General features: G+C 43.3%; 2 protein-coding genes and 2 non-coding genes across 5 annotated transcripts in view; 1 reads left to right on the top strand and 3 right to left on the bottom strand.

Annotated features, from left to right (window-relative positions):
- The window catches only part of LOC115145598 (SH3 domain-containing protein 19-like), a 23,721-nt gene extending 5,786 nt beyond the window's left edge, over window positions 1–17,935 (top strand). For both annotated transcript variants that reach the window (XM_029687092.2, XM_065003914.1), the window contains 19 exons: window positions 3,445–3,484; window positions 5,312–5,352; window positions 5,721–5,760; window positions 6,184–6,319; window positions 6,683–6,863; window positions 7,067–8,176; window positions 10,223–10,333; window positions 10,820–10,929; window positions 11,677–11,717; window positions 11,845–12,073; window positions 12,287–12,355; window positions 12,565–12,711; window positions 13,064–13,136; window positions 13,567–13,697; window positions 13,908–14,202; window positions 14,833–14,879; window positions 15,072–15,258; window positions 15,737–15,846; window positions 15,943–17,935. In XM_029687092.2, the coding sequence (XP_029542952.1) occupies window positions 3,445–3,484; window positions 5,312–5,352; window positions 5,721–5,760; window positions 6,184–6,319; window positions 6,683–6,863; window positions 7,067–8,176; window positions 10,223–10,333; window positions 10,820–10,929; window positions 11,677–11,717; window positions 11,845–12,073; window positions 12,287–12,355; window positions 12,565–12,711; window positions 13,064–13,136; window positions 13,567–13,697; window positions 13,908–14,202; window positions 14,833–14,879; window positions 15,072–15,258; window positions 15,737–15,846; window positions 15,943–16,053 (3,209 nt within the window). In that variant the 3' untranslated portion in view covers window positions 16,054–17,935. The remainder of the gene's footprint in view (window positions 1–3,444; window positions 3,485–5,311; window positions 5,353–5,720; window positions 5,761–6,183; window positions 6,320–6,682; window positions 6,864–7,066; window positions 8,177–10,222; window positions 10,334–10,819; window positions 10,930–11,676; window positions 11,718–11,844; window positions 12,074–12,286; window positions 12,356–12,564; window positions 12,712–13,063; window positions 13,137–13,566; window positions 13,698–13,907; window positions 14,203–14,832; window positions 14,880–15,071; window positions 15,259–15,736; window positions 15,847–15,942) is intronic.
- Window positions 17,771–23,877, bottom strand: rps3a (ribosomal protein S3A). Its single transcript, XM_029687093.2, has 6 exons — window positions 23,769–23,877; window positions 22,637–22,740; window positions 19,689–19,876; window positions 18,877–19,085; window positions 18,463–18,572; window positions 17,771–17,935 (listed from the first exon to the last, which is right to left on the bottom strand). The coding sequence occupies exons 1-6, from the start codon at window positions 23,828–23,830 to the stop codon at window positions 17,808–17,810; spliced, it is 801 nt and encodes a 266-aa protein (XP_029542953.1). The 5' UTR covers window positions 23,831–23,877; the 3' UTR covers window positions 17,771–17,807.
- Window positions 18,305–18,435, bottom strand: LOC115146797 (small nucleolar RNA SNORA17). The gene has a single exon (XR_003866222.2). It is a non-coding gene; the product is annotated as a small nucleolar RNA SNORA17 (small nucleolar RNA).
- Window positions 19,936–20,002, bottom strand: LOC115146800 (small nucleolar RNA SNORD73). Its single transcript, XR_003866225.1, has one exon. It is a non-coding gene; the product is annotated as a small nucleolar RNA SNORD73 (small nucleolar RNA).

Below are 23,877 nucleotides of genomic sequence, written 5' to 3'. Positions count from 1 at the left end.
TGTTTTGTTGCTTCTTTTTGGTGTTAATGATATTTATTTAATATTCAATAGGCTATTAATCTTATATTTTTATTTATTCATTTATTGTGTCTTTGTCCATAACCTGTCATGGGATATTTACTACTAAAAGCCCTCTGAAGGAGGAGTCCATGACCTGGCAAATGTCTCTCTCCCACCACTCCGAGAAAGAGGGTTGAGCCTCTTCACTAAGCCAGCAATAATAAGTATCTAATGAAAGTACTTCTATGGATGGAGTGCTTTTCTGCCTGGTTTCCACAGCTATATCTTATCTAAAATAAAAAAGTGAAAGTGTGTTTCATAATGGTCGCACTTCTAGAAAAGAGGATATGTTATGGCTCAGTTGGTAGAGAATGGCGCTTGCAACACCAGGGTTGTGGGTTCGACTCCCACAGGCGGACGAGTATGAAAAAGTATGTACTCACTACTGTAAGTCGCTTTGGATAAGAACGTCTGCTAAATTACTAAAATGATGTGGCACTGTGTCCGGATGTACTAATCTATGATGGATTGGAATAGAGTAACAGTTGACTCCACCTTCTAATCCAGCAAAACATAGTCCCACAGTATGCCAAGGTTTTTAATATGTAGCCTACTTCCTAACACTAACGTAGACCGATGACCAAATAATAGAGCTATGCATGTTTCCAGAGCAGGGAGTGGTGCTACAATAGGGAAATACAAGGATCTGGCCAACAGAGATGTAGCGTCAGAATGGGTGTGCCCACCATTAACACCCTGCCAATAGGGAAGACGGACAGAAAGACACACATTATTGTGCTCTCTCTGACAGAGGAAGACATGTTGATTTGATTCTGTTAGATAAACTCAGGTTTTGGGCTGGAACAAACCCAGAACAACCCCTATAATAACATAAATATGCACTCAATGACCAAGTTCAGTTGGTAACAAGCAACGCCAGAAGAAATCCTGGCATATTTGTATTTTGTGTGAACTGTGCCTTTTAAAGATCAGAGCAGAGGGTCATTTTGTTTGTAGTGTTCCATCGAACCTTTTCAGTAGAGCAGGAGAGTGACAGTAGAGTGGTACTTCCTGAATGGCCACATTCCATTTGATCACATTGGCCAAGTCAACACACCAGCCAGTAGGGAGAGAGAGAGACCCCTCCCTTTCTCTGTTGTCGTTCGTGGTCATGGAGTTTGTTTCTTTACACAGCAACACACAGCATGGAAAAGTAGGGAGGGACATGAAGGACATAATTCACACCATTTTGGGGGACATTTGTGAAATGTGTTTAAAACGTTAACAGGTAGGAGCATCTCTTGTTGATATGTTTCGCGGTGAGATTATGTTGTCAGTACAATTCACAGTAGGTTATAGACAATACTTTCATCAGGGATTGCCCTGTATTCCATGTTGAATATTGAAAATCCACTAGATATTGAATCCTATTCATTGTTCCATTGCACTTGCCTTTGACCAGTGTATATATGGCATTGTATCTACCGGTATGTAAATGTCAAACGATTTCCTCGTGGAAAACCTCTCTCCATTCTGTCTTTGTTTACCTGCCTCAGTTACATTTGACAATCTCTCACAGACCAAAGTGCAAATAAATGTGTGAAAATGTCTCTGAGGATTGTTACTGTTACTTCCTTAAACCTTTTTTGTTTGTTTCATAGTGAGGTAAAATGTTACATTTCCATTTGAGTCGTTTAGCAGACACCCCTTTCCAGAGCGACTTACAGTTTGTGTGTTCATCTTCAGATAGCTAGGTGGGACAGCCACATAGCACAGGCATAGAAAGTACATTTTTCCTCAAAGTAGCTTTCAGTAGAGTCCGTAACATACGTTTGAGGCAGTAGCATATAGCAGATGGCAAGTGTGGTGTTAGACATTGTAACAGTATTATACTGGTTGTAAGAGAACGAGGCGATGGCGTCAGGTCCTTTGCAGGATGCTAACAAAAAGGAGCATCAAAATATTAAGATGGCCTAATGCATGATTTTTAACACAAAGGGATTCTAATATCCTCATATGACCTACTTGTCTGATTTATTTTAGTTCCTATGGCGCCAAGGCCTCATACACTCATATACTGTAGTATAGTCAAATGAATGTAAATGTTTGCTTAGCTGCTGTGCTCTGTGGACCACTAGTCAGTCCACCTCCTCAGAGAGCTCCAGTCGTGGCACTCAGTCAGATCAACATCTATTGTTTGAGTCTGAAAACCTGGTCACTGGTTGAAAGTGAAGGAAATAAATAATACAGGTAATTAAAGTGTATTGTATGACTTTGAACCTGTGATCACTGATGGAGCCGACAGACATGGCAGCTCTGCTTCTAGCTCCTAAGCAATTTTGCAGTATTTTGTTTTTTTGTTATTGTTGTGTATTGTTAGGTATTACTGTGCTGTTGGAGCTAGGATCACAAGCATTTCACTACACCCATAATAACATCTGTTAATATATGTGTATGTGACCAATCAAATTTGATTTGCTTTGAATTGATCCCACAGACAAAAAAAAAGGGTTGGCTACGGTATAGTGGTACTGTGATATTAGGCCTCAATCATACACGCTTTGGAGAATTACAAGATGAATATCTAGCCATTGATCAGAATCTCAAATACATACAGTTAACATATCTTAAATCTGACGACATAAAATTCGAATGATATCTGTTCAGTATCTTTTGTGAAGATTTCATATATGGAAATAAGACATGACACATTTATGACAAGTTATGACACCTGTACAGCATGTCCTGGGTGAATGCTCACTCCATCTGAAATGTGGTTTGTCTACAAGGCTTTTGTCAACATTTTTCATAGCAGGTTTAGGAGAACCTGCACAGCAGGTTAGGACATTAACATAGTAATGTTAGGGGAACTAAGTTAAGGTTGAGAAAGGGTTAGGGTTAGCTAAAATGCTAAATAATTCCACTTTTTAACGTCAATTTGACAAAAGCTGTATCCCATCTAGACGTGACCCTGAAATGTCAGGCATCCAGAATAAGCCATTGAATGTGTGAATGAGGGAGAGCCATTCTTTCCATACATATTGCTCATGGTCCCCTATTTACATATGATTTTCTTTGAGATTGTAGCTATATAGATCATGGTTCAGAGATAATGTCTGGCTTGATGAAATAAAGACGAGAGCATTAACAAAACAATTATTTGTGTTTAGAAATGTTTTTTTTTAATGCTTTTGCTATTTGCATGTCATTCTTTGTAACTGGTTGATCAAGAACAGACTAGAATGTCGAGCCAGCTGAATGTAGTTCAAGTTTTTGAACGGCAAGAAGGTATGCAAAGCCCATAGTTATTTTGTTCACTTGTCCTGTGTCGTTGTACCTGCAGCTTGCTTTGTTTGTGTACAAAATGAGGGTATTTTCTTAGTTAGAAATTGATCTTTCAAATGTGACCGTTAAAAAGAAAACGCTGGTTACTTTTCTTTTCAGATCGAACAGAGAGCAATAAGTCTGAGGCTCTTCATTCCAGGTAAGTTATCCATATCATTGAATTACATATTGAGCCTTTTCAATGTGTCTGTCTTGCTCAATACAGAGAAGGAAACGTGTTAATACTGTGATAATGTTGCACGGTCCAGTATAAACACTGGGTCCAGCTCTACCTAGCCACCTCTGTTGCTCCACGGCTCTGTCAGGACTGCAGTGGCCAGAACACTGTCTCTTTAACAGGCAGCTCTGCTAGGGGGAGAGTTGTGAATGGTGCAGGGTAGCAAACAATGCACTGATCCATCCTCTTTGACGGACGGTTGGACACTGTGTCCACTGTGTCCGAAGGTCAGAGCTTTTTGAATGGGGGACCAAGCCACACTGACTCAGTTGTTGACGCCCCCAGAGCCAAGTTGGTTACCGTCCAGGGTTAGGGTCAATTCCATTTCAGTTCAGTAAACTGACTCCAACCCTGTAACCTTTCTTTCACAACATGGTATACCCTACCTAGATAACTCTTTAAAACTCAGCACCTTTTCAATGTCTTCCAATCCAGGGTATTGACACAGAAGGAGGCTGGTGGGAGGAGCTATAGGAGGAAGGGCTCATTGTAACTGCTGGAATGGAATAAATAGAACGGAGTGAAACGGTTTCCAGATGTTTGATACGTCAATTTATTCCATTCCAGCCATTACAATGAGTTCGTCCTTCTATAGCTCCTCCCACCAGCCTCCTCTGTTAAAGTACAGCAAACATCAACGATCAACTATTGGACGTTTAACCTCTATTGTTCTATTTGTTTATGGTCTTAGCTAATAGTCCTAATTATCCACGTAGTGCAGGGGGGGGGGGGGGGGGTGTTGCTGTCTTCCTCTCCAGATGGTTTACATCACATCTCCAGTTCAGTTAATGAGCAGGATGTGTTGAAGGTGCTGGGCCTATGGGGGTCTGGTCTGGATCCTGTTCATTAAGCACCATATGCAAACAGAAACCCGGAGGGATCACCTGGAATTGTCCGATAAGACATCTTCGTTTTCTGTCGCAAATTTTTTTTTTCAACATATTCCATTGTGTGCCCTAATGAACACAACCCCGTTCCTGCTGAGACTATGTAGTTGGCCCTTCTGGGAACATATTCTGGCACAACCTGGGAGGGGTGCGGTGTCAGCTCCAACACACCACTACTCAGGAAGTCAGATCAGACCTGGGAATACAGATCAACAGGGGTGGTTATATTGCAGAAGTGCTGCGTTTTTAAGGGTTTTCTGGAGAGGGATTGTGGAAAGTTGCAAGCGGGGTTGAACTCTTCAAAGGGCGTGCTTTTTAATGATTGTCCTCTTTCTTGTGCCTGCGTCTCTGGTACTTGTCCCATTCTCACTCTGATTACTGGCGTATAACAGGCGCATGTACCGGAGGTAGGCTCTTCTTTCGGTTGCAGTATGCAGCGGTAGCTGTGTTGTGTGGATTGGAGTTGATGATAGAGTGAGATAGAGGATGTGGCCGTCCCAGTGGCAACTGCAGTGCAGAGAGGACCACTGCAGCTAAAGAGGTTCAACCCTGTTGTTATCATCCTTTGGTGTTACTCTGCACTTATTCAGGGCTTTTAAGAGGTAAAAGGGTATATATTATCACTTTTAATTTATCATATATGAAGCCTAGGATACCTATGGATGACAATTTAAATGTTTTCAAATGTCAGGAGTGGCAGGTTGGCTTGTGGATAATTAGCACTGTCTGTCCAGTGTCGTAGTCCGGTGGAGTTTGACTGTTGTCAGCATTATACTTTGCTTTCTCAGGTTGTATAAATGTAAGATATCTTATTGTCCAGTCAAACTCTCCTCTCCTCAATGGTAACTCTTCTCTCTTCCAGCCAAGGACCTCTGTCCTCAATACGAGCTGCCATCAAGCGAAGTGAGTTTCTCATTGTGGAGTTTGTCCATTATTTGGTATATTCTCATACTTTTATAATGTACCTAGCGTGATTTAAAGTCTGGCTATAGCAGAGGAGGCTGGTGGGAGGAACTATAGGAGGATGGGCTCATTATAATGGCTAGAATGGAACGGAGTCAAACGTGGTTTCCATACATTGATGTGTTTGACCCTGCTCCATATATTCCATTCCAATGAGCCCATCCTCCTAGAGCTCCTCCCACCAGCCTCCTCTGGTATATAGCTATTGTACAGGATTGAATCTCCCAAGTATTTTTTTTTTAATGTCTCGTTCAATTCATTACATATCAGATTGAAAGAGATGAATTTCCTATAATTTTCTCCCACAGCGAGAACCAGCACCCAAAGTGAACAGACCAGAGACAGAAGGTAAAGTAAACAGAGGAGTTTCATAATCCATGGTCTGTCTGTAGCTCTCTGATTGAATACAGTTCGACTCTCATTATTCCAAAAATCAAACCCCAAATGCTTCAAGGTAAAGTGCACCGTGGCAAAGAACTTGTGCTCTACAGTGCAATACACATTTTTCATTTGAAACATACTGATATTAATGTTGACTTACAGTCCTCGACTCAACTGGTGAATAACCATTAAAGAAAGTAATATGGTCTATAAAATGGCATATTAACAAAAACACATATGGTGCTCAAAAAACTATATAACGATTTATGACAAACGATGGCTACATAAGGCTTTCTGTCAACATAAGACAAGTGTCAACAGTCCGTTGCATGTCAGGTTTGGTTGAGGCAGTCTACTGTATTGTGCGTAATGGACTTGTTTGTCTTTCAGACGTCCAGAGATCACCATCCTGTCAGCCGAGCCGCTCGCTGCCAACGGCTGTTTTCCAGGGGCTTCTGGGGGACTTACGGCAGCCCCGCCTCCCTCACAACCCATCTGGGGAGGGAGCATCCAATCAGATACCCAGGTACTGTTTATTTAACTAACATCAGCCTCTAATACTAGGGGAGACAGCAGGGTGTGTGTTCTTGGCCTGTTCACAGTTTGGGTGTGTTCTGCATGGATTTGAACTTTTACCAATTTAACCTTACCATGTTCCTGTGTCTTTCACAGTTTTCAGTGTAATGTTTGAGATGATGAACTACTTTCAAAGCAAACATAAAATTTGGCAGTGAAACGAGCACGGCAGGTTCTGCATGTTGTGCTACTAAAGGACGTCAATGTAGGACGGTAGCAAGCTTGCATGTAGAATACAAGTTATAATAATCACACCGCTACACATTTGCTTGGTCAACGTGTGTGTGTGTGTGCCTTCTCTCTCGTGTCTTAGCCACCGCCATCTTATGACCAGGTGATCAAGGAGAAGACCCAGGAGGCCATTGTCACGCCGACCGCCGCCCCCCGGAGATCCACGACCATCGCCACGCAGACCGACCCTGTGGAGGACGACACCACCGCTGGCCCAGAAGGCACTGCATCCTCACAGCCAATCGAGAAGAGACAGTCTACAGGTGAGAATGAGAGTGATGATTACAGATGGGTTAGCTGACAACGTCACGAAAACTCTATAGTTGGCAAATATCATATCTTTGTATTACCATGACTAAAACAATGTAACGTCACTTTTTAGTCAAAGTTTTCATTAGTTTTTTTTATACATCTAAGTGGTGTGAGTATAGGCTAAATGTATTGTTTATAATCTCTTCCTTCTCAGTGAAAATAAAGCCAAAAAAGCCTCCAAGGCCATACTTACCCAAGCCTTTACAAAGTGACTCTACCACAGCAACAGCTGTATCTGATTCTGGTCTTCTCCAAGTAGACACTACTAACACTAAGAACCAAACTGACCCCAAGTCAGCCGCAGCCCAACCCAGCCCTAGAGATTCCAGCTGTGCAATCCCAAACACCCAGTCTCTTTCTCCATCTGTCTCCGTACAATTGGATGGGCCAATAAAACCTTCCGAACCCAGCACTATCACTACGTTCTTAGAACCTACAATCCCAGTAGCCACTGAACGTCCCATCCCGCTTCCTCGTTCCAAATCCTGCAAACAGACAATCACAGAGGAGGTCAAAGTTCAGACTCTGGTCAGGGTCAGTGACAGTGGTTCCAGCTCTGTAGATGACACAGCAGTCGAGGCTCCTCCCTCGGGGAAGTACCTACAGGAACTATTAGATGTGTTTTGTCCCGTGGACCAATGCGACCAGAACACTAGTGACGCTAGTGACAATCAGACGCCAACTGACGGGAGCGACCAAAGCGAGGAAGGTGACGAGAACGGTGACATGGCCGCCCTTCACAGCCAACGTAACATCCGGGCCCGGATCCAGGCCTTTGAGAGCCAGGAGGGCGATGGGGAACCAGAGTTCAAACAACCAGAGCCTCTACCCAGAAACACGCACCTCAAACCCCCTGTGATTTCAGCCAAGCCAGCCCCAGCACTTGCCCCCAAGCCCTCAATCAAGAAGCCTAGTAATGGCAATAACTACCAGGGGGCAATCTCCATTTTCTCCACTCCCTTTATTCCTTCCATCCCAACCCCAGCACCCAGACCCATGCTCCACAGAAAACCCAGTATAGTCCCAGAACCAAAAGAACCAGAACCAGAGGCTCCACCCCCCGCCAAGACAGCCATCCTTTCCCGATCGCGGCTCTCCATAGCGGCCAGAGCCAAGAACCTTTTCCCCCAAGAGGAGGATGAACCCAGGTTGGTACCTCCTATCTCTCCAGAGAAGCCTCGCAAGGAGCCGCTGGGCCTCAACCTCAACAACCACAACTCAGCCACAACAGAGGCAGTGAATGAATACATGGACAACCCCACGAGTAAGTACAGCAGCATGCATGTCACCACTGACTTAACTGGTCAACTTAGTTCTAAGTATAGTTAAAACACATATAAGCTAATTTATAACCTCTTTATCGACACTACTTTTCAAAAAACGTCACTAACCTGCAGTTCTTTAAATATATTTTTTTATTTAACTTTTATTTAACCAGGTAGGCCAGTTGAGAACAAGTTCTCATTTACAACTGCAACCTGGCCAAGATAAAGCGAAGCAGTGCGACAAAAACAACAACACAGAGTTACACATGGGATAAACAAATGTACAGTCAATAACACAATAGAAAAATCTATGTACAGTGTGTGCAAATGTAGTAAGATTAGGAAGGTAAGGCAATAAATAGGCCATAGAGGCAAAATAACTACAATTTAGCATTAACACGGGAGTGATAGATGTGCAGATGGTGATGTGCAAGTGGAGATACTGGGGTGCAAAGAGCAAAAATAAATAACAATATGGGGATGAGGTAGTTGGGTGGGCTATTTACAGATGGGCTGTGTACAGGTGCAGTGATCGGTAAGCTGCTCTGACAGCTGATGCTTAAAGTTAGTGAGGGAGATATAAGTCTCCAGCTTCAGTGAATTTTGCAATTCGTTCCAGTCATTGGCAGCGGAGAACTGGAAGGAAAGACGGCCAAAGTAGGAGTTGGTTTTGGGGATGACCAGTGAAATATACCTGCTGGAGTGTGTGCTACGGGTGGGTGTTGCTATGGTGACCAGTGAGCTGAGATAAGGCAGGGCTTTACCTAGCAGAGACTTATAGATGACCTGGAGCCAGTGGGTTTGGCGACGAATATGAAGCGAGGGCCAGCCAACGAGAGCATACAGGTCACAGTGGTGGGTAGTATGAGGCTTTGGTAACAAAACGGATGGCACTGTGATTGACTACATCAAATTTGCTGAGTGTAGTGTTGGAAGCTATTTTGTAAATGACATCGCCGAAGTCCAGGATCGGTAGGATAGTCAGTTTTACGAGGGTATGTTTAGCAGCATGAGTGAAGAAGGCTTTGTTTCCGAAATAGGAAGTCGATTCTAGATATAATTTTGGGTTGGAGATGAAAGGAGTGTTCACAGTCTAACCAGACACCTAGGTATTTGTAGTTGTCCACATATTCTAAGTCAGAATCGTCCAGAGTAGTGAAGCTACTCAGCGATCGGTTGAAAAGCATGCATTTAGTTTTACTAGCATTTAAGAGCAGCTGGAGGCCACGGAAGGAGTGTTGTATGGCATTGAAGCTCGTCTGGAGGTTTGTTAACACAGTGTCCAAAGTAGGGCCAGAAGTATACAGAATGGTGTCGTCTGCGTAGAGGTGGATCAGAGAATCACCAGCAGCAAGAGCGACATCATTGATATGTACAGAGAAAAGAGTCGGCCCGAGAATTGAACCCTGTGGCACCCCCATAGAGACTGCCAGAGGTCCGGACAACAGGCCCTCCGATTTGACACACTGAACTCGATCTGAGAAGTAGTTGGTGAACCAGGCGAGACACCAAGGCTGTTGAGTCTGCTGATAAGAATGCGGTGATTGACAGAGTCGAAAGCCTTGGTCAGGTCGATGAAGACTGCTGCACAGTACTGTCTTTTATCGATGGCAGTTATGATATCGTTTAGGACATTGAGTGTGGCTGAGGTGTACCCATGACCAGCTCGGAAACCAGATTGCGTAGTGGAGAAGGTACGGTGGGATTCGAAATGGTCGGTAATCTGTTTGCTTGGCTTTCGAAAATTTTAGAAGAATGGATATAGGTCTATAACAGTTTGGGTCTAGAGTGTCTCCCCCTTTGAAGAGGGGGATGACCGCGGCAGCTTTCCAATCTTTAGGGATCTCAGACGATACGAAAGAGAGGTTGAACAGGCTAGTAATAGGGGTGGCAACAATTGCGGCGGATCATTTTAGAAAGAGAGGGTCCAGATTGGCATTAAAGATTTTAAACAATGCTTAGAATTTGTCATATAGTCTTAATGCAGGACCTATATGTTGACAAAAATTGAGGAGTCAACACTGGCTGTCTCTGTCTCTCTCCAGACTATATCCCAGTGAACCCTGTGTGTAGTGATGTGGGCGGCGGCGGCTCCTTCAGCAGACAGACTGTAACCAGAAGACCCACCACCATTAGAGTGCCCAGTAAAGGAAACCGTGAGTCTAGTCCTCCTGCTCTACTCTCTGAGTCGTGAGTTAGTGGCTCCATATCCACATATGTATGACCTTATATAAAGGCCCTCTGATCTCCATCTGGGTCTACCCAAGATAAAACATTTTGACATAACCCAATGATGGATTAGATGCTGTTGATTTATTTTGCTGGCGAGCCATTTCCTCAAACAAACTAGGTGTGGATGTTTGAATGTGTGTCTGTGCTTTGGTGTCTTAGTGAGTGTGTACAGTCGACTCCTGATAAGTGAGTCAGTTAATCCGAATTTCAATACTTTATTTACTTCGACACGTAGTTTGAGTATGTTCATGTTCCATCTCAGAGCGTTTATTCATGGCAACACAAAGCCATTGAATTAGTGCAAAAATACAAATGTCCCAAACCTTTGCATGGATTAAGAGTTGACTGTATGGTTTGTACAGTTTACAGTACAGTGTGTCGTCTAAAACATTGACTGTTTTCTCTCTCAGTGTTCGATGGGACTTTGGACAACCCTCCTCTCCCTGCACAGAAGCCTGTAGGGTCACTGCCATCCTCCGTGACCCGTAAACAAAGCATCTCAACCCGCTTCCCCTTCCAGGTAAGTGCTACCACCTTCCTTCCCCATATACTTCTCCAACAGAAGCACTATTGATCTACAGTAGGCTACCTAGCTTCTCTTCTACTACTAGAAAACAGGAAATACAAGAGATTACTGACATAGTTCTTCCTCCACACCACCGTGATACTGCATTCTCTCTGGGGAAGCCAGAGCCAGTCAATAGCTCCCGGCCCGGCTTGGCTATGACATAACTGGGCTTTTGTGCAGCAAGAAGGCTTAGCTAAATGGACATAAAAAGGCAAGTCAAAGTGCTACTTTGTATTTTTCTTCAGCGTCACTCACGATTATCTAGTCAGTTCATTCATGTTGGCTTGAAAACCAGCCCTGTCAGAAGCAGTGCTAAACTAGCCTGACAAACCAGGCTTTTACCTGGCCACCGCCAACATTCACCTCCACCTGTGATTCTCAACCGCAGTCCACACAAAGGGGCCAGTGTAGTGTGAACAATGACTGACTAGTACTATACATCTTGCTGTTAGCAGTGGCTAAGGAAGGGCACATTTGAGCAGTCATTGGTTGCTAGTTACTGAGCGCTGCAAAGGTAGTAGGCGTAGGAAGTCTGTTTTGTTCAGGGGAGGTCATTCAATCCCATGTGGTGTTAAATGTGATCTGGGAGAGATTAGAGAAGTACCCTGGTTGTCATCAATTCACATCTGTTTCTAGACTGCCACGTTGCTTCCTTGAACATAATAGTAACAACCTTTTTTCTGTTGATTTGAACTGTAGGAGTCCTTTGATTCTGAGCCCATACCGGGCCTCCCTCCTCGGTCAGTAACATCACATCGTGGGTCATTTTAGGGGATAAAGAGGGGTAAAGATCCATTGATAACATATTAGATACAGTCCTAGACACATGGCTTTAATTAACTTCATACTGCTGTTGATCTCTTCCAGGCCTGGTGGAGCTAAGGTCCTCCCTCCTCGCCCACCTCCAGCAAAAGTAGGCCCAGGAAGGCCACCCCCGCCCCGGATAAATGGTCCACGTCAATCCCTCTCCTCCCGTAGAGCACCAGCTTCATCAGCAGCTCCATCACCCAAGCAGCCCCAGGCTCAGAAGCCCAAGAAGGGACCTGTGCTTCCCCCCAGGCCCAACCCTGGCCATCGTCTCTACAACCAATACACGGTGAGAGCTTAGAGTTCCCACCCCGCTCTGCTGCAGCCCCCGAGGCAGCCTGCTCTGTTGCTGCCCCTGAGGCAGCCTGCTCTGTTGCTGCCCCCAAGGCAGACCCATGGTGGATTTCAGTGGAACTGTTGTGTACTGTAGTTGTGGCAAGTGTCACATAGTAAGCCTGTGTATGTTTTCTGAATGTTTTCTTTGTCATGTGTGTTTGTCTAGCTTGGACTTCCCCACGGGATAGCAGAGTTTGACTACAGTGGGAGAGACACAGGGGAACTCTCATTCCAGGTAAATCACCGTCTGCATGTGTTGTTGTTGCTCCTAGCAACAACAAGAACATGATATGAGAAAATGTTAATGACTACTGTATTTAAACCTGATTTGATCACAAGTTTTATGGATTTACTTATTTCACCTTACTGTTTTGTAATAATTTTTTTCTTTAAGGAAAAGACAATTTAGTAGAATATCAAATGCTTCTTGATTTTCTCCCACAGAAAAATGAGTTGCTGCTGCTAATCGAGCAGCTCGACCACAAGACCTTTGAATGTCAAGTGGGAGACATCCGGGGCCGAGTCCAGAAGTCTCACATGAAAGTCATCACTCCTCTCTCCAGTGCCCCAACTAAACCATCTCTGTCACAAGTAATGTCTTCAACCATTTACAATGAGCTGTCAATCAAAATATGTCTGCCCGCTTACTTTCCAGGCAACTTGGCTACATCTTATTTTGTTTGGCTACCCCTTATTTTGTTTGGCTACCCCTTATTTTGTTTGGCTACCCCTTATTTTGTTTGGCTACCCCTTATTTTGTTTGGCTACCCCATATTTAGTTTGATTAGCCTATCTAGCAACAATTGGTTTTTATTTATTTGTAGCCACATAAGAACTTTCATTGTGAACTTGGAGTATTTTTTTAGTTTAGTCTCTAAATCCCTCTTTTGTACGTATTTCTGTAAATTCAAGATATACCTGGATGTGTTTTCTCTTCTTACAGGGTGTCAGCACAGTTGGGACTCGTAGAGACAGCAGTGGTCTGCAGGTGCAGGTCCTCCATGACTTCACCCCAGGTACAGAACAGTACCTACTCTGGCACACTGGCCACCACAACACAACCTAACAGGTCTCCTATGTCCTATACTAACAAACACATTGGCTATTGGACTGTACACCGTACAAAATTCTAAGTTATTTATTAGATTTTAATCATGTCAAATAAATTCCAATATGGCTGGCATGCTTTTACAGCTGTTTTGAGTTCCCCCAAACATGTTCACGCCAAGTAAAGTAACTTTTAGAATCTAGACAAGGCTCACAAAAAAAGTGGTTACAGATTTGAATCACCTCAAATAATTTGCAATATGTCTGGCATGTTTTTATTTCTTAGTTCTGTTTTTCCCTCAGTAATTGATATCCACAAAGTAGAGTTCATGTTAGAGTTTGTGTTGTCAGTTGGTGTCAGCAGTAGGATTTGAATGACATGTGTTGTATCCTATCCAGAGGGTCCAGGGGAGCTGGGTCTGAGGGAGGGGGATGTGGTGACCAATGTGGAGCAGGTGGACAGTGAGTGGTACCGCGGCTCCTGTAGAGGCTCCTCTGGCTTCTTCCCTGTCAGCTATGTCAAAGTTATGGTAAGACTTCAGTCAATGTTTCAGCTATAGAGATAGGGCTGGTTTCCTAGACTCAGATTAAGCCTACTCCTGGACAAAAAAACTGTTCAATAAATAGTCTCTATTCAAAGTATTTTGTGTGAGAAACCAGCCCATAAAGTGCTCTATATGATGTATACAAATGAGTCCAGCTATTTAATGTGTTTTGATTATGATTTTTTCTCTATTTAGTCAAATGCACCAACACCGACCAACGCAAAGAAGGCAAGACCCCCCCCTGCAACAGTCAGTGGACCAAGGTGTGTGGCGCGGTTCGACTTCGAGGGTGAGCAGAGTGACGAGCTAACCTTTTCTGAGGGAGACGTGATTCAGCTAAAGGAGTACATGGAAGAGGAGTGGGCGAGGGGACAGATAGGGGCCCACACTGGAATCTTCCCCATCAACTTTGTGGATATCATAGAAGATCTTCCTCCTCTGCCACAACCACAACGACAGCAATCATTCCCCACCAAGATGGCACTACCTGGTAGGACTTTTAATTCAAGGCCCACTTCTTAACTTGAAATAGAATATATTAAATGACATATCACAGACTGGTCCTTTAAATCATTGAGGAACTTCGGCTTGAGATGTGTGTCCCTATCTTGACATTGTAAACATAATCGGAGAATTGGAGACATTGGAATTTTCCCACGGAAGTTCATGTCTTTCCGGCATACTGTATCTGAGGTCATAGTGTAAGGTCAAAGGTGGCCAGGCCACAAACACAGTGAAATCTTTATTCTTGGCACGGGGATTTTAGCTGTATCCTGTACCCCTACTGCGGTTTGTCCACCAGTACAAAAGGTTTCTCTAGAACTAGTCTACAGTGAACAGCCTCCATCTCTCTCGTAATGTGTAGGCTGATACTTCCCTCTGCGGAATGTATGGAATCTGTGCAACATGTTTATGTTTAAGTCAGGAGCTCTGTGTAAGCCCCTGTACTAAGACCTTGTTATTAATACGCTACAGCTCACTCTGTATGCTGCATATACTTCTCACTGGCTCTAGCAGTGTACTAGTGTACGCCCACACACTCATTCCCCATTCAGTTTTATGTTCAGCAACTGTCAACACAATATGCTTTCTATCTGAATATCGCTACTGCATTTCTCAGGCATGGTTTCTTCAACCAAGACCCAAGAGGCTGCCAAACCCATACAGGTATGGTTCATCTGGTACTGTTACCAGTCTTTATAACACAAACGAACCTCACGATATAGGTGTATGTGTGTCAGTGTCTGGTGTTTGGCCTTAGCTGTAGTCTGGGGTAGCCTAATGACATCTGTGTGTATATCCAATGATTAATGATTAGAGCTTGTGTATGAGTGTCCACTAACATATCCCTGTCTATAGTCTGGTTCGTCAGGAGTGGAGTGGGCCGTGGCTCTGTATGACTTTGTAGGCCAGGCAGAAGAGGAACTGTCCTTCCAGCAGGGAGACCGTATCCTGGTCACACAGCATGTAGACGCCGAGTGGTGCTCTGGAAGGCTTAACGGTAGAGAAGGATTCTTCCCCACAGCCTTCGTAGAGACCAGCTCAGGTAATAATAGGGCATTCTTATGGCGCCATCTTGTGGTAGGTGAATTTATGTGCTTGATATATAAATCTAGGAGTTTTTTATTTTTATACTTAAAATATTAATACTTTTGGTTTAATTCAAATAACTTTGCCGGGGTGATGATTGACACATGACAAAAAACAACTACTGATACATTCAACGTAAAACCTACTTTGAATAGGCCTATATACCAGAGGCTGGTGGGAGGAGCTATAGGAGGATGGGCTCATTGTAAAGACTGGAATGGAACGGAGTCAAACATATGGTTTCTGTATGTTTGATACCGTTCCATTTGTCTTTAAAATGAGCCCATCCTCCTATAGCTGCCCCCACCAGCCGCCTCTGATACATAGATATTCCTGGCCTACTCATAGGGCAGCATAGTAGGACATTTGACTATGAATAAACTCTCATTATAAGAACATTTAAGGTACTGATGATTCACTTTGTCTCTGTCCAGGCAACTCTCCTGTGTTGGACAGACAGCAGAGTGTGACTAATGGAGAAGGAAGCAGAGGGGAAGCGCTGTTCGACTTCACACCTGAATGTGATGAGGAGCTCTCACTGAAGGTATTTCTGTCAACATTCAATAGTTAATTACCACAAAAGAGTTAACATTCTGTTTGTACTAGGCCTATAGTATAACCTTCCTTTCTCTTGCTATAGGTGGGGGATATCATCACCAACTTGGAGTCCATTGACGATGAGTGGTTCCTGGGAGAGTTGAGGGGGAAGCGAGCGTTGGTGCCTAAAAATTATATGCAAGTGCTGGCATGAGTAATCTACCCTTAACAAAGACACTGGGGCACTACGGGAACTACTTTGTGTCTGTGGTTTCATCACAAGTAATGTCTTTTGAACTATGGAAATATGAGAACCTGAATATTCCAAAGTGCCTTTTTGCCCCACTGGACTGCTGTAGTTCTCCACTTTGAAGCGTGAAACTAGATTGTCCGGTCAATCACCAAGAGAAGGTTATTGGGTGTCTTTTTGAATGCAACATTTTGTAGTATTTATAAATGTGAAAGGATCACTTTATTTGGATAGTCCATCTGTATGTGGTCATACGGTAAGGTCTGTTGGGATAAGGGTGAAGGTTAGGGCTAGTTTAAATGTTACTGATAGTCCATCTGATGCTCTACAGACTATCCAAATAAAGTGTTACCTGTGAAAGTAATGAAATAACTTTGTATGATGATGCATCTGAGAATGGCTGGATGTAACAGGTATTCATATTAAGTTCCTGCCACAAAACCCTTACCAGCTTTGTTCTAATCCAGATATGCAGTATTTAACATGTTGACCACACCATTGCACATTAAATATAGCCGTTGTACAATATTTCCTCAAACTATGAATTGTGGTTCTTACAATACTGCAAGTATGTAGCCAATTGTGCTCAAATGCTCCGCTGGTTCATGAAATGAAGACTTCTGAAGTAAATGCTCTTGAGTCATTCATAAAGTTGAGGAAAGTGTCAAAAGGTTACTTTCAGACAAACACTGGTCATGCTTAGGCATTGAATTTGTTTTAGGTGTATAATCCTCACAGGGTGGAAATGTGGATCAAATGAGCCATATCTGATTAAGCAAGATTATGGTAGTGTATTGGTTAACACTTGAACAGGATTTCAACTTCTCAAACATTTATATTTTGGTAATTAGCCTAACAGGGTGGGTAGAAATTGTATTTAGCTTTGCACCATTGTTTTCCCACCAAATAAATGGACACTTCCGGAAGGGGTTTTCTTAAATGGAGAATTACGACAGACGGGGTGGAAAGGTCAAATATTTTATGGCTTATATTTCTCGGAAATTGACAACACCCGGGGACATGGCAAAACAAACATCTACTGAAAGGGAATTTTATGGATTTAAGGTAAAGGATACCTGGCCTTTTGGGATCCATTTTACACCAAGATTTTTCCCAGAGGAAAGAAAAAGCACCATAGGAATGACCCAATTAATGAAGTTGGCTTGTTTTTACAGTAATGTAAACCACAATACTTTGAAGGGTTTGTATTTTACCTCCTTATGGCAATACGATGTAATTGAGCCCCTTGAATCTTAATTTGAGCATGAGTGTCATGGTAACATGACAGTATAAAACTACACTGAAGGTTGTTGGTTCCATGCGCTGAAATGTTCCATTTGCAAAACATTTAAATCCGTTAGTGTGCATTTCTCCTTTGCCAAGACCTGATTACACAGGTGTACCTTGTGGACAAAGCCCACTTTAAAATGTGCAGTCCAACAAGGCCAGAGATGTCTCAAGATAAGGGAGTGTGCAATGTCCACCAGAGATGTGAATGTTAATTTCTAAACCATAAGCTGCCTCAGTTTTAGAATTTGGTATTACGCGCAACACGTTGAGTTTCGCATAGCTTTTCTTTTTCCAGATATAAATGCTTTGATTTATGCCTGAAAAAGAATAGCTCTTTACAAAATACCTTACCAAACAACCATCCCATTAACAGAAGACAGCAACAGTTGAGTATCATTTACATTTTTTTTATTAAATCGGTCAGGCGTTTAGACGGTCTCTTGGATGGGGGGCTCGTAGCCGTCGGCCCTATCTACCTTAGCCCCAGTGTCATCGCCAGAGGGCTTGGCTGTACTGCTGCCACCACCCTCACCGTGGAGCTCCATCAGTTTGCCCACTGGAAGGAGAGAATAATAACATAAGCACAACACCAGAGTACAACTCAACAGGTTGTTAGACACATTGGATAATGTAGTATCCTAGGCTGTGTTTACACAATCCAAATCTGATCTTTTTGACAATTAATTGGCCAAAAGATCAGAATTTGGCTGCCTGTGAATGCAGCCATATCGGCATATGTTAAGATACAGTTACGTCGTACGGAACTGCTGCCAGATGCTGGGGAGGGGACCTGACAGTGGTCATGATTAAACCAAGCTCAGTCAAAGGTGACCTTCAATAACCTTGGTTGTTTTTTAATGCATGGTAAGTTTGACAAAGATCCTGAATAGGCCTTTCACACCATCAATTGTCTAGTATTGTGCCATCTGTCAGAGCCATGATCACTCCCAAGTACCCACCATTCTGGGTCCTTGGCGTAGACATAACCCTTTCACTCTCCGCCCCTTATGACACAGGCTCGACACATTGTCGGACTGCAACGCCTCAAGGGGCAGGATAGGTTTGAGGTTCAGGGTGACTTACACTCAAACTTGGGCTTCTTCAGCATCTTAACCTTCCTGACGTAGACGTCGTGGAGTGGGTAGATGGACTGGCAGGCCTTCTCAATGTCCTTGCCAACGGAGTCAGGGATCCTAGAGGACAAAGGGAAAAGTGAATCAGTAAGAGGGAACCTGGCTTGGCAACTGAAAATGACCAGCTGAGAGATCTAGTTAAATTACTGGCTGCCTTCATTGAATGCCATTCAACTTACTCAGACATCAAAACTTAACTGTACACAATTAAAAATGCAGGAAAAGTGTTTGACACAGCCAACAATTTTGTTGAAATAAATGTGCTTATTCTAACAGCCAAATAATTTGCATTTCACATGGACCACATCTTCCCAGAGTGCAGAACATTCTATTGAACCAGCAACAGAACGGCGAACGTCCTTACAGCTTGTTGACGACTTCCTTCAGGTCGTTGGTCTGGACCTCACGGGTCATGATCTCCATCATCTTCTTCCTGATCTGACGGACCTGCTGGTGCTGGGCGTACGACGTCTTCCTGATCTGGTTGGTGCGCTTCTTGGTGAAGCCGACGCAGAACAGACGCAGGAGGTAGCCGTCGGTGGTCTTCACGTCCACATGGGCCTCAATCATGGTCTGGCGGGGAGACAGGATGAAGGTCAATGAATAGTTTTGGGTACATTGGCCCCAACACGTGATCATTAACATTACAGGGAAGAGGTTATTTATAGTGTTGAGATTACCCATAATGGTACATCACTTGAAGGTGGTGCAGTATTAGGATACAATGTTGAAATAGTGGTTTACATTCCATGTGTGCTGAGAAAACTATGAGGGAAAGGCAGCACCTTTCAGCTTAAAGTTGCAATGACACTTTCTGGGCGACCTGACCAATTTCACACAAATGTGAGTTATAGCTCTGTCATTCTCAATGAAAGGAAGTATGCTTCCTGATCTTAAGTTTTGCATCTTTTACAGACCAGCTTCAAACAGCTAAAAACACAAAATGTTTAGTTATAGAAAATATTACACCGGTTTAACGATTCTCTAAACAATGACTGGTTGTTTTATCAAACTGAAATTAGGCAAATTAAATGGCGGTGTGATTCCTGCTTATCGCACCTTTAATGACAGGATGACCAATTTCCATACATTTTGTACTGTAATTATAAACACACCAAAAACACAATATCTCCACAAATCCAGCTGTGTGTTACATCCACCTGTTGGATTCCTCACCTGCCACTTCTTGACCATGGAGCACATCTTGTCACGGGTCAGGTCCATGCCGTGGAAGTTGGTCAGGCAGTTCTTGCCCTGCACGTCTTCTGAGATCAGCTTGAACTTACGGAAGGCCACCTCATCATTCTGCAGGTCAGCGAGGCTGACCTCGAACACACGTCCCTTCAGACCATCAGAGGCGATTCCTAGTAGAACAGATTAGTTTATGTGGGACGCAGTGAGGGGAATGGAGGCCAAGGCCGGGAACATCAGATCTCTTTACCAGTAGTCAGTTGCAATCATTGGGCCGAAACAATTTGTCGTCATGCATTCCCATTGTGTTAAGTACGGTACAAACAAAACCAAGACAAGACCGACAAGTTGAAACCACTTTAAAAAGGGAAGACTAAAAAAGGACATTTACTGACCAACAAACCCATATTTAAAGGTAGTTTAAGGACAACTTCAGGACTATTAGTTGGGACTCAGAGTTGTGCATCGTTCTTGTTGAAGAAAATAATCAGAGCTGGTCATGGGTGCACCTCAGCCACGCTCAAGGTCCTAAACGATATCTTAACAGCCATCGATAAGAAACATTACTGTGCAGCCGTATTCATTGATCTGGCCAAGGCTTTCGACTCTGTCAACCACCACATCCTCATCTGCAGACTCGACAGCCTTGGTTTCTCAAATGATTGCCTCGCCTGGTTCACCAACTACTTCTCTGATAGAGTTCAGTGTGTCAAATCGGAGGGTCTGCTGTCCGGACCTCTGGCAGTCTCTATGGGGGTGCCACAGGGTTCAATTCTTGGACCGACTCTCTTCTCTGTATACATCAATGAGGTCGCTCTTGCTGCTGGTGAGTCTCTGATCCACCTCTACGCAGACGACACCATTCTGTATACTTCCGGCCCTTCTTTGGACACTGTGTTAACAACCCTCCAGGCAAGCTTCAATGCCATACAACTCTCCTTCCGTGGCCTCCAATTGCTCTTAAATACAAGTAAAACTAAATGCATGCTCTTCAACCGATCGCTACCTGCACCTACCCGCCTGTCCAACATCACTACTCTGGACGGCTCTGACTTAGAATACGTGGACAACTACAAATACTTAGGTGTCTGGTTAGACTGTAAACTCTCCTTCCAGACCCATATCAAACATCTCCAATCCAAAGTTAAATCTAGAATTGGCTTCCTATTTCGCAACAAAGCATCCTTCACTCATGCTGCCAAACATACCCTTGTAAAATTGACCATCCTACCAATCCTCGACTTTGGCGATGTCATTTACAAAATAGCCTCCAATACCCTACTCAACAAATTGGATGCAGTCTATCACAGTGCTATCCGTTTTGTCACCAAAGCCCCATATACTACCCACCATTGCGACCTGTACGCCTCGTTGGCTGGCCCTCGCTTCATACTCGTCGCCAAACCCACTGGCTCCATGTCATCTACAAGACCCTGCTAGGTAAAGTCCCCCTTATCTCAGCTCGCTGGTCACCATAGCATCTCCCACCTGTAGCACACGCTCCAGCAGGTATATCTCTCTAGTCACCCCAAAACCAATTCTTTCTTTGGCCGCCTCTCCTTCCAGTTCTCTGCTGCCAATGACTGGAACGAACTACAAAAATCTCTTAAATTGGAAACACTTATCTCCCTCACTAGCTTTAAGCACCAACTGTCAGAGCATCTTACAGATTACTGCACCTGTACATAGCCCACCTATAATTTAGCCCAAACAACTACCTCTTTCCCAACTGTATTTAATTTATTTATTTATTTTGCTCCTTTGCACCCCATTCTACTTTGCACATTCTTCCATTGCAAATCTACCATTCCAGTGTTTTACTTGCTATATTGTATTTACTTTGCCACCATGGCCTTTTTGCCTTTATCTCCCTTATCTCACCTCATTTGCTCACATTGTATATAGACTTTTTTTTATTTTTTTTTACTGTATTATTGACTGTATGTTTGTTTTACTCCATGTGTAACTCTGTGTCGTTGTATGTGTCGAACTGCTTTGCTTTATCTTGGCCAGGTCGCAATTGTAAATGAGAACTTGTTCTCAACTTGCTTACCTGGTTAAATAAAGGTGAAATAAAAATAAAAACCCTACCACCATAGTTGGCTTCGACAAAAAAAACGCTCCCTGTCAACAAAAGCACATGTGTAATCTCTAGGAACTCCACTTACCAAGACGTAGTGAAATGTGTACCTCGCTATTAAATAAATTGTAGATTTTGGGGTAGGAAGTCTTGCGTGAAGTGCGTGGTCTAATGGCAGACCGCTGTCTAACTTGGCAGAAATATGGTGCGGTTCGGACAAAAGTTGGATACTGATGTTTATTTGATCGCGCGGGACATTTCACTTTGTCTGGTAAATTCCTAGAGATTATACATATTTACCTTTATTTTACAAGGCAAGTCAGTTAAGAACAAATTCTTATTTTCAATGACGGCCTAGGAACAGTGGGTTAACTGCCTGTTCAGGGGCAGAACGACAGATTTGTACCTTGTCAGCTTGGGAATTTGAACTTGCAACCTTTCGGTTACTAGTCCATCACTCTAACCACTAGGCTACCCTGCCGCCCCATATGCTTTTGTTGACCGGAAACAATTTTGGCGAAGCCTGCTATACTGCGGTAGGGTTATTAGCAGTCGCCACCCACCAGAACGATGCACAACTCGGGAGTCCAACCAATATACAGACTCCCAAAGTTGTCCCAAAGCTAGTTGAATTAGCCTACCTAACTAGTTACAGTACAAGGTCAGGAGTTCACATTTTAGTCACCTCACTTGAATCAACCCCTAGTTTCCAAACGGTGCTATAATTCCACATAACCATGTGGCTCTGTCTGCAGTCATTTTGCTGCATGTTAGTCTTCATACTGGTAGCCATCACCACTGAACCATGTGTTGCTTCATTAATCGGCATCATCCGTTGGAGAAACAAACTTACTGGTTCCCTGAGTCCTGGACACCAAGGTCTTGCCAATGTTGCGGATGTTGAACATAGCGGGTGCCTTGACATCATACCAGTCCTTCTTGGAGAAAGGGTCGACACTGGGGATAGAGAAAGTTGTTAAAACACTGTGTATATATATATATATATATGACATTTGTAATGTCTTTATTGTTTTGAAACTTCTGTATATGTAATGTTTACTGTTAATTTTTATTGATTTTAACTTATATATATATATTCACTTTATATATTATCTACCTCACTTGCTTTGGCAATGTTAACACATGTTTCCCATGCCAATAAAGCCCTTTAATTGAAAGTAGAGTGGTCAATATCAGTTCTGTTCATCTGTTTTGATGACACAGGCCTATGTAGCTAGCTAAAGAAACTAAGGTTGCAGTCTAGTTTACGCGAAAACAACCAAAGGGCTAACGTTAACTTATTGTCAAATTCTGGCAATGGTATGAACTCAACTTCCAGTACAATCAAACGTGTAAATTCAACAGGCACCTGGCTAATCAATAAAACATGACTGTAATAGCATAACGTTAGCTAGCTGGTTACTAATGTAAGGCCCAGCTAACTGGCTAAATTATCTTATCTGACAAATTATCATTTTCTCGCTAAAGACTGAAGGGTTGGCACCACGCACATGTAGCCCTGGCTGGCTTGGCTACAATACTTTAATTCTGTTTGACCACATCATTTCGTAGAAAATACTTCGTCTAGCTAACGTTGTCCACGTTATGTTCATGGATGACTGTCTGCCATCTTGCTAGCCACCATAGTTACAGGGATGATCTAGTTAGGTAGCTTAGCTTGTTAAAACCGCCTGTAATCTTGCGACATCGGCTGTGTGTGCATTTCAGCATATTTATATAAAATGCTTCACGATATGCAGCCTGTGTTAAGACTTTGACAGTCTCTTACATAACAGTTCAGTGTCGCTTATGCACAAACTCATGAATACTGAATGCGCGGTGAGCCTAGCAGATTAGCAACAGTGACCGGTCGGAGTGCATCCAGTTAAAATCAACCTCATCTTTCACATTTTCAAACTGAAAGTCAATAACCTGAACTTAATAGTGTGTATTGCGTGATTTAATGGATGAATTGCGCTACTTACATCTTCTTTTTGGCACCTTTTTTGCCACCTTTGGTCAGCCTCTTATTCTTGCCGACTGCCATGTTGGCTACAGGGAGTGAAAGAGAAGGAAATAGGAATTATCGCGAGT

The sequence above is a fragment of the Oncorhynchus nerka genome, linkage group LG18 (genome assembly GCF_034236695.1).
Source record: "Oncorhynchus nerka isolate Pitt River linkage group LG18, Oner_Uvic_2.0, whole genome shotgun sequence".
Lineage (NCBI taxonomy): Eukaryota > Metazoa > Chordata > Actinopteri > Salmoniformes > Salmonidae > Oncorhynchus > Oncorhynchus nerka.
This window is presented reverse-complemented; position numbering and strand designations above follow the sequence as displayed.

What these genes read in the sequence shown, in the direction of transcription:
- rps3a (XM_029687093.2), bottom strand. Translation starts at nt 23,830, where the DNA reads ATGGCAGTCGGCAAGAATAAGAGGCTGACCAAAGGTGGCAAAAAAGGT. An exon ending in GTCCAGGACTCAGGGAACCA is followed by an intron (nt 19,877 to 22,636) that starts GTAAGTTTGTTT and finishes CTGTTCTACTAG; the next exon opens with GAATCGCCTCTGATGGTCTG. An exon ending in AAGGAAGTCGTCAACAAGCT is followed by an intron (nt 18,573 to 18,876) that starts GTAAGGACGTTC and finishes TTTGTCCTCTAG; the next exon opens with GATCCCTGACTCCGTTGGCA.